Source organism: Camponotus vicinus, unplaced genomic scaffold (assembly GCF_025532165.1).
Source record: "Camponotus vicinus isolate PSW18456_S1 unplaced genomic scaffold, iyCamVici1.0 SCAF_6, whole genome shotgun sequence".
NCBI classification, from domain to species: Eukaryota; Metazoa; Arthropoda; class Insecta; order Hymenoptera; family Formicidae; genus Camponotus; species Camponotus vicinus.
In genome coordinates this window covers 10,976,601-10,993,824 of record NW_028141978.1, presented here as the reverse complement: position 1 = coordinate 10,993,824, position 17,224 = coordinate 10,976,601, and the positions used below count along the sequence as shown (strand labels likewise).

Below are 17,224 nucleotides of genomic sequence, written 5' to 3'. Positions count from 1 at the left end.
TATTCTATCGTTCAGAAAACAATTTCGGAACTTAAAAATTAATTGCAATTATTTTCAATATTCTTAATTAAAGAAAATTAAGGTATATAAATAATATATATTATTTCTTACAATTAATTTATCGATTCTGCTTTTGATGTTGACTCACCCGCGCAAGAATCATGTTCGCGTGTCCAAAAAAGCGAAAAATCGCAGTTCTCGCCGGATGCTTTGACGGTGACGAGCGATGCGGAGAAAAACGAGGGCGAGGGTGCACAGAGGGAAAGCACCTGGAGTAAAGTCCAGAGGAATAAGGCTTTTTTTTCAAGCGGCACCTCTCTCAAATTACTCGAAGATCAAAAAACCGACTCCACGGCGGTCAAAAGAGGAGATAAAAAGGCGCCGCTCGCGCTCGCGATGACGGTAAAAGAGCGAGCCGGTAAGAAAGAGTCGGCCCCGAGAAAAAGAGAGGAAGGTAGACCTTTGCGCGCTCCTGCGAGATATGTGATTTAGATACGCGCTTCCAGAATCATGCTCCGACTACCTCTATTCCGAGGCTCCGGATCTCAGAGAGGAAGACTAAGGGACAAAAAAGAAGAAGATAGAGAACGAGGCTAAAGTGGCGATGCGAACTTACGGCGGCTTCTGCAGGACGATAATATCTCCTCGCTCTTTGCGCGTTCTTTCCGGCCACGCCTCGAGAGTTCGGTACCGAACCGATAATTGTCGGTCTCGTCGCCATGGAAGCTAGAGGATCTCTGGAAAGCAGCGACAGCCCGGAGAGAATCCCGGTATCGTTTTTCACGCGGAAATCTTCCGGAAAGCTCCCGCTCTCGCCAGCGAGTAGTCGATCGCTCGCTCGTCGCGCCGTCAGGTCTCTTTCCTCGCTTCTTCTTCTCCTACGTTCATCCGTCTTCCTCCGACCGACCTTTTCCGTCCGTCGTTGAATGTCTGAAGGGGTGAGAGGGGACGGGTGGGTCTCTCCCAATGGCGCTTTAAGGAGCGCTCTGGGAAGCGTCTTTACGACGCCAGGCCGGCGGACGCTGCGCTCGAAACATTTTTGCGGCGAATAAACGCCCGTCGTCCGACGATATCTTTGGAACCTACATGCCCCGGATCTATCGGATGTCTTTCAACCGCCGATCCTTTGACGAATTTTATAGGTCAGCGTTTTCTTAACGGGAATTTGTATATCGAGATAGTTCCTCTCCATATGCGTCACGTACAAAGTAAAAATTCTCTGGATCCAGAAAAAAAAAGCACCTCTATATCGAGGCCAATTTTTTCCGCTTATCGCATGTTACATCGCATAACATAGCACTTTGCGGAGAATATTTTTTGAAATTTACAAAATATATTTGTTGCAATATTCATTTCGAAGGAAAAGGGTAGTGATGGTTCTTTGAAAATTTAACTTTTTTATAAAAAATGTAATTGTGTGTGTTTTCTTTTTCTTCGATTCTCTTTTACCGAAGAAACAACCACTCTTTCTCTTTGTAGCTTTAACATTCCCGATAGATTTGATCTCTCATATCGAAAATATAAAGAGAACAAATACATAAAGATACAATCTTATTTGAATTTTGTCAAAGTCACGTTCTCTTTGCTGTACGCATTTTGATATGTATACTCTTTCTTATTACAGCGAATACAGCATATAATCAAGTTAAAATATCAAAGCCAGCAATTGCGAGCATCAGCAGGATTCAATCGACATAAATTGAATCTTTTACATGCATTAATTCCTCTCATACATTCTGCCTTTATCTTTTCAAGTGTAAACACGTTTCAATGATTTGAAACCTTTGCTATCACTTTTTCATCGATTTCTATCATCTCCTCAAAGAACAATTTTAACAAGTTTATAAATTATATGAAAACTCAAGGAAATTCAAGGAAATATATTAGATAAATAATCGTAGATAATTAAGATAAATTTTATATATATTTAAAAATTTTAAATGCTTGCACAGTTTATTAATTCCAAATTAAATTTTAAAAGAGCCGCAACACGTGATTTAATATTTGAGAAAAATGTCTCTTATAACATAATTTATTATTGCAACCCTTAAGTTTAATAACAATGAGAGCCTGCTATATTTTTTTATGGTGATTATTCAATTCTCATGGGAGTACGATGTATCTCTTTCGTCCACTTTCTCATCGATTATCATGAACCCGTAGATGTGTTTTCATTAAAATTGCATGCGGCGAATAAAAATCCAGCAGCGAAGTGAAAATGGATATCGAAGTACGGCCTGCGGGCAATGGTCAGTAATCGCGGCTGCGTTTTTCGCGCGGAAATCACATGATGGTTGTCCGTCTGCGATCGCTGCACCCGCACGTTTCTCTCGTCTTTTTGTTCGCCGCTTTTTCTCGTACGTTTGCATTGGTCCGTTTCTTCAATAGCGCTTCCAGGAGTGCTATCGAAATCCTCTCTACGGTGCGCTTTTACGAATAGTTGATAATAGCCGAAAGAGTTGGCGCCAAATCGAGCATTAAGCTTTAGCCGCGAGATACTGGATTGTATCAACACTATCAAGTTATCAGTATTATCGGAGTAATCAATGTTATTTTGCGATCTGAAAATACAAGACCAGCAAGTCAGTGATTGTGGCACATTTTTCTTATTTGCAAAAATTTGCGTAAAATTATATTAACTTTAATATCATCGATATAGATGGTGGGATTTATTTTTCCGAACGAAACGGAATAGAAGCGATGAAAGCAATAAAAGCAATTACGATGCGAATGCAACGATAATATTACTCGATTTTTTTTATCGATAACCATGGGATGTTAAAGAATTTCCATAGGATTTAAAGAGCTAAAATATACATTTTGGGAGAGATTCTCGGGAGTCGCTTTCTCAAACAATACGATTGTTAAGTGAACGTCATCAAGAGCTTTTCCATCAATTCTTTGTCTAGCGGATGATTTTATCATGTGGAGAGTCGTTGTCGTAGAATAAAACTTTGAGATGTATATCGAGCTAAAGCTACGGCCGCGCTGAAAGCGAGTCTAGCGTGTAAAATGCCTGAAACTTCGAAAGCACGTTTAGCGCTCCGAGCGTCAAACTCAAATTCATTTAATTTTGTTGCTCCAGACAGTTTAAACATAGGAGCGCGCAGTGTCAGGCCGCAACCGTGCTTCGCCATTATTTTGTAACACGCCTCGAAACGCTAAATGCGCTTTCGAAGTTTCAAATGCTTTACACGCTAGACTCACGCTTTCTGCGCTCGCGCACGCTTTAAGAGCACACGATGTACAGATTTAAACGCTCTTAATGCCAGTTGAGTGCCGTTGACAGTCTGTTAGTTTTGCATGCAAAGACTTTGTCAATATCACGCCGCATTTTCGCAAAAGATTTAAGAAAGATTAGAAAGTTGCTCAACAGTTATTTCAGGAAAATCCTGGCTATCTGAATAAAAAAATTTATTTGTTTATTTAAAATTATACGTGTATCTCAGTCCAGACGAGAAGTAGCTCGACTACAGAACTTGGAGGTGGCAATGCATAAATGTTACATGGAAATAATATATATATATATAATTTTCATTGAAACATTAATTATTTTTAATATTATTTACATTTATAAATGAAAATAAAGGAATTATTTGAATTTTTGGCATCAAATTTTGTTTATCCTACAAATTTAATTAAAATAATATATGTATATATGTATATATATTTCGTTAAATTTAATAATTTTTCGTATAAATTCAATATTTATCAAATATACACATACATATCTCTTTCCGCAGATATTGAAATATTATATTTAATTTCTTTATTGTACGATGAATTAATCGAGAAGAGATTGCACGATGTTCTAACACATTGCCTGTCAAGAATGTATTTGAAATCTATCTTGTCGCTTAGACGATTTTACTATAAACAGTTTTGCTGACGCTCGCTTGAAACTATTGTTGGCTTCGCTAATTTCATTGGGCATATTTGTTTGCCTGTTTCAGTGGAAGAATTGGAATGCCTGGCCACCTGGAAGGAGGGCAGCAGCCGTTACTTAGTTGGCCGCCTGCATCACGGCCACGCGTCCAGCAACGAGGATCGATACCGATGCTTCGTGTACGAGAAGGCCGGCCAGACGGTGCAGGGTAACCTGAATAGAGCCGCCATGGGCATAGGTGCCATGGATCATGAGGTCGCTCTGCCGGGTGGACCGGTGCCCGAGGGCTCCGCCGAGGTATACCGGGTGGCACAGAGCGGCGACGCCACGTGCAATGGTCTGTTCAGTCCCATGGAGGGCTCCCGAACGATGACGTTGAGGAAAGGTGAGTCCGATAATGTATCTGTGTATCTATGCATTTTAATTTTGTGACGAGAAAATTCTTATTTCTCTACAACGTGATTGTTGAACTACTTGTATAGCTTTTACGATGTGAATTTGATGATCTTTTAATATTTAATACTAGAGAATACAGCTATATATTATTTTTGTGGATTATTATTTATATCCGATTAAATCGAAAAACGCTCGAGTTTGATGTGATAAAATAAATTTTTCGTCGTCATTCATTTAGTTAGTCTACTCCAAATTAATTTTAAATCATCGTTTTTACCGGTGTATGTTATTTTTTATTCAATTCGTTATTCTCACTTGGACGCTTCGTTAAAGATAAATGTAATTTAGTACACGTCAACGCGGAGATACATCGCAAAAAGGAAGATATACATGCATACATATATATACACTGTATATAAATAATTAAAAATTGTTAAAAGTTTTACAAGTTTTTTCCGATTTAGATACGTTGATGAAATTAGGTATGAATTAATAACAAATAATAAATATTTAAAGAATATATATATAACAAATAGCAACTTTCTTTTCTCTCTCTTTTTTTCCAGTCGCTGTTGAATAATTAATAATAATAATGGCTGCGTGTTTGAAGATTTCGCGTGGCGCAAGATAGATATTTTTAGCGGGTGGAAAAGTTATGGCAGTTAAAAAATGTTTAATTATCATGAGATATCGCGTGGTAATAAATCGTATCAACGGATCGTGTCTCCCATCTCTAGTTGTACGATTCATCATCGTTAAAATTTTTTCATTTGTACCGCTCTCGTGGATTTTAATTATTACAGTGTAAATACGTGCTTGACGAGGATTCCCATCGGGCCACGGACGTTTCAATTTATCGTTATTTTCTAGCTGGCCGGATTTTTGAAATTTTTTATGACTCGTACAAGCAGACGCGCGTAGCTTGTCCACGGACGATGTTACATTTCTGATGCTGTTTGTATAACGCCGTATTCGCCTGCTTCCCGTGAAAAACATCTTAAATGGAATGCCGACAAACACACATACACCCACGCTTAACAATTATTAAATTATAACTGACAAAGTGCGAGCTCTAAAATGTTACGAGCGTCATGCGGTAGCGGTAATGTATACTTTAAAGAATTGCTAATCAACGTACGAGGTTTTTTTATTCCATGAATAAGAAGAGCGTGTTTGCACGACGTCTGGCAAAGAGTGACGGGGCGAAGGGAGCGAAGAGCAGGGGGAAGGAGGGGGATGAAAACCTGGGGAACGAAAAGAGCGCCCTATCTTTTCTCCCTTTCGCACCGTGTGCGCATTTCCGTCTTACTCGCTTTTCATCTCGCGGCTCGCAATCCCATTTCGCTCTCCGTTAATGGATTCATATATAATTACCGGGGCTTCACGCTCGCGCATTACGCTTGATAAATATCATCGCGAAAGGAAAGATATGAAATTCTCCGGGCAATGAAAGCGGGCTTTAATCGGGGCGCTACGGAGCCACGTCGATCGTAAGTAACCCACCTCTTCCACTTCCAGCGTTTCGGCCGCGTGCGTTTTTCCGTATTTTCCCGATTTCCAGAACGGACTTTTCAGCTTGTACCGGAGGATAAATAACGCTGGATTAAACAACATCTCGTAATATTCACGCTATCGCGGCGCTATCCGAAATCTTTTTAATCCGAAATGTATATACACGGATATTTCGTAGCCGTAAATGTCCCCCGTTTTCTTAATTTCATTGTTTAGACTTGGAAAAGATCACGATAGGTATTCGGTGTAATAAATGGTCGTGACGTTTTCGCAATATTCGCCGAAATTATTTGAATGAGAAACAAAAGAGTTCAATGATAGAAAAGAGTTCGTTACTAGTGTCGTTTATACTTTGGACAGGTAATCTAAAATCGGCCATACAATCGAACAATACCAGCTTTTATCCCCATATCAGACTCCGAAAAATAAGTTTCTTATTAAATTATATATATTGTGCGAGTAATATTCGATCTAGATTCGTGATTTTTCGTATACATGATATTACATGATATAAAGTTTTCTATTTTTTTCCGACTTTAAACGTCTGAAAAGTTTTATATCATTTACGTGTGTGAATAATAATCAATATTACTTTATCAAAATTTATTACTTAAATATTCGCGAATAAAATAAAAAAAGTAATAGGATTTTCGGAACGATAAAATACAAAGTCGTGATGATAAATCGCAAAATAAATCTTTTCATTCGGACTTGTGTGTGTGTGTCTGGAACAAATTATTCTTAGCGAGACAAAATTATACTTTTCGCAAGCACGCATTAATCGAACGAATCTTAACGCGCGCCTCTTATTCGCTCTGCGAATAAAAAGGAAATATTTACACGACTTTTCCGTGCTCGTATTCCCTTTCTTCCATCTTAACCCCTTTCCCCTCTCCCTGGAGCTTGACGTCTCTGTCTCTTACTGCCGTACCGTCTCTCGAGTTTGCAAACCCGTATCTTGCTCTGCACAGTTTCACGACAAACTTCGTTAACGGATTTCACTTCGGTGGATTTTCACGATCTTCTCCTCTGGCGCATTCGTCCTCCCCCCCCCCCCCTCTTTACAGCGCGTTCATCGCGCGCCTCTCCAATTGCCACTTCCTTCGGCAAATCGTTTTAAGTCGAGTGGGAGTCACCGACACGCGCATAAAACTCGCTGAAGAAAAGAAGAGAGAACGAACAAGGGAAAAAGATGGGCAAGAGTTCTTAAGAATCGAAGACACAGACAGCATCTTGGATGCTTGTTGTAAGCTTCGCTGTCGTTAATATTACAATTCGCGTTCTAAAAAAAAGCGCAAAGATGGGAGGGCGAAGAGATGCGGAAAAATGTATTAACATCAAATCTTCCTTCGTTGCTTTATCCCTTGGACTTACCTAGTGTTCCTTTTGTCCCACTTTGCCCAGTTGGCGTAGATAGATAGGTATATCATGCCCTCATCTTCCGGCACTCGTGCGAGCCCCTATTAACCGCAACCTCGCAGTCGAGATCTGAAGTTTGTTCAATTAGCTCGGCATCAACCTTGCCAGAGTAAATATCTGGGGAAAACTGCGAGACTGCATCGCGAGATAGTCACTCGGAGCGCACAGTTGGTGAGCGAGTCAAACAGTTGGGCGAATGGGAGGACAAATTATATCAATTATTCGACCGTAAAATTTCGAGAACAACATTATTTCGAATTGTTACGAAGAGAAGAAATAATTCCATCGATTTTTTAAAGCTTCCTCGATAATCGGAATTCTAGCAACAGCAAATTAAAGAGAACCGGAAATATATATTTCTCTTTCGTTTTTATTAACAATTAGCAAAAAGATAATCGTTAAGAGATATAAGATAAATTGAACGATTAGGCAAATATTAAAAGAACTGATTTTATAATTATTGTAGGTTAATTACATACAAGGTGGAAATATGCAGAAGAAAAATGAAAAAAATAATGAGCAAATATCCTTGATACTTTTATTAACTTTTTGAAATAGATTGGAATACAGATTTTTAAAAAATCCTATATAACTAAAAAAATCGTTAAAAGGGAAATGAGCTTAGAGACCTCCGAGATGTAAATGTCAACAGAATAAAAAATTCCGAAAAGGTCAGAGGAGCAAATCGGAAGACACATGTTCTCCATTCGATTTTACGATGCAATTTACATTCGCGCACTTGTTCTATCTCGGATTATCAACGCAGCCGAATTGCTTTAACCCAATTTGGTTACACTTGTAAAAGAATATTGCGGATAATACAAACGTCGAACGTTTGTCAAACGCGATTGCCAGTAACGGATATAAATGTAATATTCGTGCATATGTCGGAATCGACATAATTCCCCGCACGTGCGTACGCATACGTCCACTCAATTATTAATTCCTATATAAATTCATAATCATGACATCACACGTATTTCACCGAATTACCGTCGCGTTATCCGCATTACAATTACTTGTAATTCTCTCAAAATTGCGCATAGTTTGACTCGAAGCAGTTAAATTCATTCAACGGTATGCGAAACCTTCCGATACGCCGACGTATTTCAGCGTGCCAATTTTAGAAACTTAATTTTCGGAAAAACAGCATTAAATGCCAGTGGTTTTAACAGCGATGCGACGTGGCCTTTTAAACAATTACGACCGTAGACTAAAACGATCGGTCGAGATGGCACGTTCGATATGAAAATCACGAAATTCTATCACCCTCGCGATTTTGTGGAAAAACGAGTTAGTCGAAAACGTGAAAACGGATAACGTCACTGCAAAAAAAAAGCACGCTACCAGAATGCAGAAATAATAACGCGAATGTAGGGCATTATTATTGCGTCACAAGTTTTGCCGTATCACGTTGTTAAAGAGACGTACCGTTTATATTTCATCGTTTTCTGCAATTAATGTAAAAAGAAGAAAACTGGAACAATATGCAATTTGTATTTGCAGTATAAATCATTTAATTGAAATTTAAATGATTCCGTTTTATCGAGAAAATATAGGTCACCGATACACGCGATATTACGTAATATGCATATCTTTTTTGTGTATTTTTTTATTTGAAAATTTCACGTCACGTTATACATACGTTGTTAAATAAATCATATACGAGATAATAATTCATATTCTTTTCGATGAAAAAAAGTCAGACCAATCAGTGATACATCAGTAACCGTATATTCATCAGTCTAATTAATTTTAATGTAACGCGACAAAGAAGTCATGTGGGCGACGAGATAACGACGTCGTTCCTACTTTAAGGGACGAGGGAAAGACTTCGTTCAACTTTTATCGCGAAATTTGTATCTCGGTCGTGGTGTATCACGATGTACGAACTTATCGGGGCGGATAGTTGAATTATTTTCATTCTTTTTGCCACGCGGTGTACAACGATGCCTTTATGTGCCATAAAAGCGGCCGCGCGCGCTCGGTTAACCCGTCGACCTTCCGCCCTCGACCGTATCCTCTCACCATGGATATAACACTCGACGCGGATCGAACCCACGCTCTCATGACACTCCGATTTTACATGCCACGACCGGAAGTGGAACGTCCCGGCGAGCTGGTATGACTCGGGCGAGTGCATTGGTCGCATAGCGCGTCGCGTTATACGCGAAAGGGATGAAAGCGAAACGGAAGGGAGAAGATCGGGAGGGGGATTGGCTGCATTCGGGACGAGTATTTCGCGATTCTGTCTATATCGAGTATCGAGGTCGTCACTTTATCGACTGTCATTTCGCGCGATACGAAGGACTTTACGGTGGACGACCGTGGAATTTTTGAGTACCGTATCGGCCAGCCCGTACGACGTAACCACGTATGTTGCTGTCGTCGATCCTGCGGCATTTACGGGCAACAAATATTGTATATACGCTGGAACGCGTAACGGTGACCTGGAGAATTATTCGTTTTACGACAGTTGAGGTTGCGAAGGGAGGTTTTAAAGGAGAAGTCGCAAAAGCTCAGTCACTAATCTGCTAATGAAAACATATAATTACGACTTTTCCCTGAACAATTCGTATGTTTAAGTACAAGACTCTTGCCATTAAAAATGTTATAGATAGATATATTTGATCCTAGAATTTATTTTTCTATTTATATTAGGTCTAATCAAGAACAATAAAAGCGTGTTGTATTAAAATATTTCAAAGAAACCCATTCTACACACACACACACACACACACAATTTGTTGTTCTATTTATTTGAAAACAATATAATGTGATGGTTGTGTGTGTTATGACGTTAATGTAAGACGGTGTATTTCTGATTTTAGTCTCGTCTCCGGGTGAATGTCGGTTTCCGATTTGGCTGACCGGACACTTGAGCAGCGGACTGACTTGGCACACTCTGGACCTCGGCAGATCTTACACGTTTCATCCGCGAAATGCTTCCTTGCACGTCGCTCGGCCAAACGCGACTTCGTCAAGCTTTGAGAGCGGGTCCATGGACTTACAATACGTGCCCGGACCGGAGGATCAAGACGTGAAGATCCTCTGCAACAGCATAAAGCAGTCGAACGGAGCTCAGACCATAACGATGACAATGTTGGTAGCGCACTTCACTGTCGGCTGGTAAGATCGTCCTTCCGTCTCGATTATACAACGCTATTTTGTATAATATTATAATTTTTATTCATGTTCAAATTTCTTAAGTAAAAAAGATTAAGAGACGCGTTTTATACTCTCTAAAAGTGAATCAGCGTATTATCACTGAAAAATAGTAAATAGTCACTGATTACAGCAGTTATAAGTACAGCACTGTAAATCAGTGATATTTTATTGAAAGAATCCGTTAATAATTTTGACTGTTTCAATCAGTAATATTTATCAATATCAGTAATATTTCTTTCGTTATTGTCAGTAATATTAAACTACAATTCATCTCTCTATCTATTTCATATAAAATTAAAAATTTTATTTATATTTACTAAATATTTATTATATTAAAAGTTTTATTTTATTTATATTATATGCATATTGAACTTGTTATTTTAAATAGATAACGAACGAATAATTTTCATTAAGTCGCCAGACATTTATTTGTCCGACTTATAAGATCGGTTTAATATCTGAAGCCTCTCTATTGAGATTGTATCAGAAATCAAATCGAAGTAATACTTCTAATTTTATCTGTTGCTCTTTGCAAACTTTATATAATTCTTATGACTAAAACTAAATACGAGAGAGATAGCGATCGTAGCGGTAAATGAACGAATTAGCGATTACTGGTTTTACAGTGAAATTTATTTTAACTGACCATAATCAGTGAGATATAAGATAAAATAACAAAAAAATAACCATTTCCACTGAAAATCAGTAAAATACTCACTGATTCTCAGTGAAATCTTAGTTTACTGTTTAAATTAGTGATATTTTCACTGATTCACTTTTAGAGAGTAGTGTTTATATTTTTATAGTGTTTATATTTATAAATATTCAAAAATTATTATTACTTAATCTTCGAAATATGCGATATGTAAAAGATATGCGTCGCACGAAGATTTGAATTAAAGTCATAAAAAATTGCAGTGATTATCTCTGTAATTCTCTCTAATAATGAGAATTTCAACATACATATATCGCGTGTCTGTTCGGATAATAACGAATGCGATTAAAGCGGTGGAATATGTCGCTCTCCGACCTTTATAAAATTTCGCGTTCTTCTTTTTTCCAGTCGGAGCGGTTTTATGTGCATGACATTCTACCGAAGAGACCGCCACGTGATCGAGCTGCAGACGGGAAGTGCAGTATCTAGACCGGAAGAAGCATGTAGCCCGCCCCATTTTCTGCAGCACAGTATGCCTTTCCTCACCTTAGTCAGTGAGTACAATTCTTTTTCATTCGATGTAGCTTGTGCTCTTCCATTTGTTCCTCTCGTCAACAAGGTTCAGTATCATGTTACTGAAACGCCACGATGCCCCTTTTAACGTTTCAACGTAAATATATCGCGATTTTTTCTATGATCTCGTGTCGAAATTGCCTCGACGTACAATTTTACCGAGCTTTCTTATAGAAAATGCTTGTGACGATAGATTATTATCGTCTATAATTCATAAAAAATGTCCTTTTTAAATGAAAAATGATAGAAATGTATTATTATGCACACTTAGCATTAAGCACAATCATGAATTTGACTCATCTCGTATAAAATTCGTTATCTCAAATTGAAGATTCGGACGGTCGTACAGCGTTGCAAGCTCCGAATACGAGGTCTATGTTATCAAGTTATAGGTAGGATATTAATGAAGCAATTGATAAGCTATCGGATTAACATAACTGGCTAAACCTTATCGTCGTACGAGAAACCCCCTTTCGCGATATCGTATCGATTGCGAAGCTCTCTCGACCAATCGAGTGAGCAACGCGATGCAGCCGCTCGTTACGCTTGATTTGCGTGGCCGTTGGGTTTTATCCGATCCACGTAAAGACGAGCGGAAGCGAATCACACCGGGAGCAGGGAGAGGAGCCGAAAAAGGGATCGGATTGCGGACGGGGAAGGAGGAAGAGAGGGAGGAGAAAAAAAGAGTTGCCAAGTAAAAACTACCCGCACCGCGCCGATAAACCCCGGGAAAACTCCAACTTCGGCGGGGAAAAAGTTTTCGCGCGGCGTGGCACGAGGATTTAGTGCACCGACACTGGGAAGACGGCTGGGAAAGAAGAAACGAAGTGACGGGATGGGAGTTGAGAGAAAAAAAGGGAAGAGCGAGTGAGGGAGAAGGGAAAAAAAGGAAGAAGTGAAGAAAATCGGGAACTGGTCGGTCTCGGACGATTTGTCAAAATCCCGCGAACGACTTATAAGTTACATCGTTCTATCGCAGGCGCTCGTCTGAAATCGGCTAAATCGTTGTACGTTCGCTCACGCCGCTGTTCGTTGCTCGCGTGTTCGAGTTTGGGCGATTCGCCGCGAAGTGCCTCGAGAAATTCAATTTGCCGGGGAACGTTTTGCGAGGCGCGTCACGGAAACCCGTTGAACCTGACAAGCTCGTGATTGAACAGCGTATTTTCTTATCATTTAGTGGAGGCGGTGGCTCGACCACTTGCCGTTTGTCCCGCGCGATCCGATCGCTCGAGGGTGCAATCGTGTCCGATATATAAAAAGCGACAACAATTATTGCGACCGCCGCGGATTAATATTGGCTACGTGTCCGAGCTAACGTATCGAGCTCGCGAAATTCTGTCTCTCTTTCGCTCTGTTTTTCTACTCGGCGCGTTGCCTCTGCTTGATCCACCCGTTATATCGGCTCTGATACAAATGCAACTCGCACCGTTCTGTACATTCCGGTCGAGCTCGACAAAATATCGTCGTTCCTGCTGTTGTGCCACGAAGAAGAAAGCTGCCAACCTCTCTACTTTTCTCTTCCGGACGATCCACCTTTCTAAACTTGCCCCTTCTTTCTTCCTCGCGAATGTCTCCACTTCACTCTTTCTATCCCATGTCTCGTCCCCACCATTTCTTCGGGATACGATCGGTTCCCGTGGGCCAGAGTTGTAATCCCACGGGAGTTATTGGATTCGGTTTGATCCACTGGTCGTCCGTCCTCCCATCTCTTTCCACGGCATCTCTCTGTCTTCTTAGATCCTTCTTCTCCTCCTTCATTCCTCGATCCACCGATTCGCGCGGAACGAAGAACTGCAATCCTCATTCGAGGACCAAGGAATCGTCGAAGATTTGGCGATGCTTGAAAATGAATTGGTCACCGATAACAAAATGCGTCGGTGTAACGATGTCAATATGTTATAAAATAGCAAGGTTTTGTCAATAAGAATCTCGATGAATAATCGATGGGACGGTTTACTTTCGATCTCGAGGTAAATAATGTGAAATGTAATGGAATATAAATTATCCATCACAAAGTTAATGCGGTGCATTTAAATTATTGGATTTTGAGATCATTATAACGACAATTAGTGAATTGGTTAATACTCGATTATATACGAGAATATATATAAAAAGCAAACAGAATCACTTTAATTGACGAGATATTAGCAAATAATATAATTGATATTTCGTGATAATCATACAGATTGAATTTTCATTTCGTGCGCTAGAATTTGGGTGTTTGCTTAGAAACATAATTAGTGCAATTAATTATCCTGTCTCTTCATTAGATTCCGTATCCACTTACATCATTTTTCAACAAAGCGTGAAAATTACTCGATAATTTGCTCTGCGAATTCGTTTGTGATTGTCTAAAATTTATTATAACGTCCTTCGACGAAAGCTTACGATAAATTCTTTTTTAAATTAAAGAATGATGTGTTCGACTCGACTTGTCTATCTACCATCTTACCACTCACGAGAGTGTATCTTTCTGGTGGTTCTTTCATAATTCAAGGGAAATATTGACTTCGATTTAATTCACTGCTCGTTCGCAGTTATCTCTCGTGGTTATCCTTCTCGGGATGAGAAGAAGCATCGAAAAGCTCAATCCGCCGCTTCGCAAGAAGCAAGAAGCTATTCTCCGGACTGAGTCACGTACGGATCTCTGGGGAGGCGGATACGAACGAAGGATAGTATTTATCATTCCACGCACGTGGCATACAAAATTTACAATTCAAATGTAAAAAGAAGCAGCCTCTGGAGTTTCGTATTAAAGATTGCAATCGCAATCGCATAAACAATGACGTGGCGTAATATCGCGATAATACATATAAACAATAACCAAGACGCCGAGATATCATCCTTAAATTATATAAATATATGTATAACGCAAGAAAATTTTCGAATTAATGCAGATGTTGCATTCGTGAAACGGAATTTGTAAATTCACACATTTGGACACATTTACGAAAGAGAGAAACACGTATTATATTAAAATTTATTACTGAATTACAATCATAGGACGCATATTCGAAATAATATAACTCTTTTTTTTTTCATTTTTGATCAAAACCAGAGTTAAATTGTGCAATACAAAAATGCCAGCAATAACAACTGGTTTCCTGTTGGATAACCAATTAATTCTATATATGCTCGGTGAATTTGCTCCATTTTATTATTCAACAGTGAATGAATGGCGAGTGATCAGTGTATAAAAATTCATTTCGACCCTCTCACCATACCAGTCAATATACGGAACGATTGATCATTCATTCACGAACGAAAGCTCTCTATCTTCCTCGCTCTTTCTCTCTTCCTCTCCCGGATCCGGCCAAAGCTCTACCATCTCGCCTTCATAAGCTACATAATGTTCAATGCCGCAATAAAGTAGATCGTCTACGAACTATCCATCTTTTTTCTTACTTTGTAAGATTCTCATTCTGTCCTCCTCCTCTTTCTCTCTTTCCTCCTTTTCTCTCTCTTCTTCGTACTCCAAACCGACGCTCCTCTAAACTTTTATGACCACTCACGGAGAGAATGGAGAACGACGAGGATGACGATAGAGAACGACGACGACGACGACGATGACGACATTGGTATTCCGTTGACGTCCGCGAATTACACCTCCAAGATAGACTTGCCGATGGTGCACATCGAGAAATTTCCACAGGATACTAGAAACTTATGGAAGAGAGTAGCAGCGAAGAAGCACGGATCGTGAGTCGGATAAACGCTAACGATACAAACAGCTAAACGATGAGAAAATTCGATACATCAGAAATGGAAAAAGCGACACTCGAAATAGACTTTTGTAAATTATGGAATAAATGAATAATATTATAATGAATAATACATACGGACATAATATTATAATACTGACAATTTATTTTTAGATTCAGGAATATATAAAGACCTTGATTCATTTTTCGATAAATGTTTTGATAATTTGAAAAGCTAAAATTGCGAATGAAGTGACGGTAAAATTAGGTCTGTATGATTAAAATCAGCGAATGAGTAAACAGTTAAATTATTTTCTGAAAATATGTTTAAAATAATTTTTATGTGTTCTAATACAATAATTGCTTTTGATGCAATGCTAAAATAGAGATATATTTATTTTTCTTTTTAATAAATTGTAGCCATATATTGATTGTGTAGATAACATCATTGCATAATGATGTTTGCTCGATACTGAATTAACAATAACTATTCAATAACGTGCGAAATGTATCATCTTTAATCTTCGTTGATGGAGTAAATTGCGATTAAACGAGGAGAAAAGCCACGATCGTCTCAAGATTCTAACGGTAAGAAATTTTGATTCCGCATAGTAAATAGCCGGGCCAACCAGGGTCGCGAACTGGGTTAGCGAAACCGCTGTAACGGATTATGTAAGCGTACCTGAGACACCGGCCATAACGAGCTGGAATCCCCGAGCAATTAAGCCACCAGCACGCCAGGCGTTTCTCCGGCTCGTCTTCTTCCGCCGCAACATTGCCCAGCCAGGTTACCAATGAGCTTCCTGCCTGGTAAATAAATAATACAGACCATAATGCAATGAACCTAAATGTGAAGTTAATGGGCTGAAGTGAATTAATTCTACCTGAACTATGCCTGGATTTTTTATTCGTATACACTTAACAATACGTTTACTACGTTTTACGAAAATTTATCTCGCCCTTAAAACATAAAAGAATAGTTTAAAGTGTGCAAGTGTACCTCATTATAAAATAAAATTAAAAAATGTTATATTTGAGAGAAACGAAAAGGAATAAGTAAATACATATACGTTACACCCTCCCCGATATGTATAAATAATATACAGGTAATTGACATTAATAAAGCATATAATGATGAGATAATGATCGTTTGTATTTTTGGTGTTGTAAAAAAATTCCGCTTACTATTAAAAGTTGCACGAATACAAAGTACCCGCAAAGTTTCGACAATATCACCCTATCGAAAGATCCGACGTAAGATTCTGTTTTAACCTTCGATGAGCTACGTCACGAAACGCAATCGAGATTTCGCGTGTCTATCCGAGGCAGGTGAACTTCAAAAGCTTGTTCGTTTCTTATTTATGCAAAAAGCTAATATTTCATGTAATTTGGATGGGCTAATTACAAATTCAATAATCGACAAACTTAATCATCTATCTAATTCTAAAAGAAGCAACGTATGCTAAATATTAGAAAAAATGACTTTTATTATTCATGCAAATGAAATTGATAGAATCGATAAAAAAACATGCAGTGATTTTCACGTTTTATGAATTCACATTTTTACGAAATGTCAGTTTCGCGTATTTCCCTCTTGCATTCATTCATGATCAGAATTTATCATGAGGGAAAAGTTAATTCTCTAATGATGAGAGATAAATTTTCCCGACGCGAGTAGGAGAGAAAGGCACGACTTTTGTCGGTGCACAAAAAAAAAGTGACAAATTAGGTGTATTTACGTGTATTACACGCACGACCCGACCGAAAGTGCCGCAATTAAAAACTCCCTTTGACGCGGTTTAAAAGCGGGAGAGAGCGGAAAGATACAGGGGTCTAAAACGAAAAAAAAAATGTCCAGAAAACACAAGAACACACGTCAGGGGTGGGAGTCGGCAATGGAGAGAAATATGAGAT

The 17,224-nt window shown here is 38.9% G+C and overlaps 1 protein-coding gene and 1 long non-coding RNA gene across 8 annotated transcripts in view; one reads left to right on the top strand and one right to left on the bottom strand.

Annotated features, from left to right (window-relative positions):
• The window catches only part of LOC145973805 (uncharacterized), a 254,234-nt gene that overhangs the window by 192,569 nt on the left and 44,441 nt on the right, over positions 1 to 17,224 (top strand). For all 6 annotated transcript variants that reach the window (XM_083103381.1, XM_083103379.1, XM_083103380.1 and 3 more), the window contains exons 7-9: positions 3,954 to 4,271; positions 10,045 to 10,342; positions 11,445 to 11,590. In XM_083103381.1, the coding sequence (XP_082959507.1) occupies positions 3,954 to 4,271; positions 10,045 to 10,342; positions 11,445 to 11,590 (762 nt within the window). The remainder of the gene's footprint in view (positions 1 to 3,953; positions 4,272 to 10,044; positions 10,343 to 11,444; positions 11,591 to 17,224) is intronic.
• The window catches only part of LOC145973810 (uncharacterized), an 82,055-nt gene continuing 74,135 nt past the window's right edge, over positions 9,305 to 17,224 (bottom strand). Inside the window, exons 2-3 of one of the 2 annotated variants that reach the window (XR_014439554.1) lie at positions 15,993 to 16,117; positions 9,305 to 10,375 (exon numbers count right to left, since the gene is read on the bottom strand). This is a non-coding gene — a long non-coding RNA (uncharacterized LOC145973810). The remainder of the gene's footprint in view (positions 10,376 to 15,992; positions 16,118 to 17,224) is intronic. The other variant, XR_014439553.1, reaches the window with a different exon arrangement.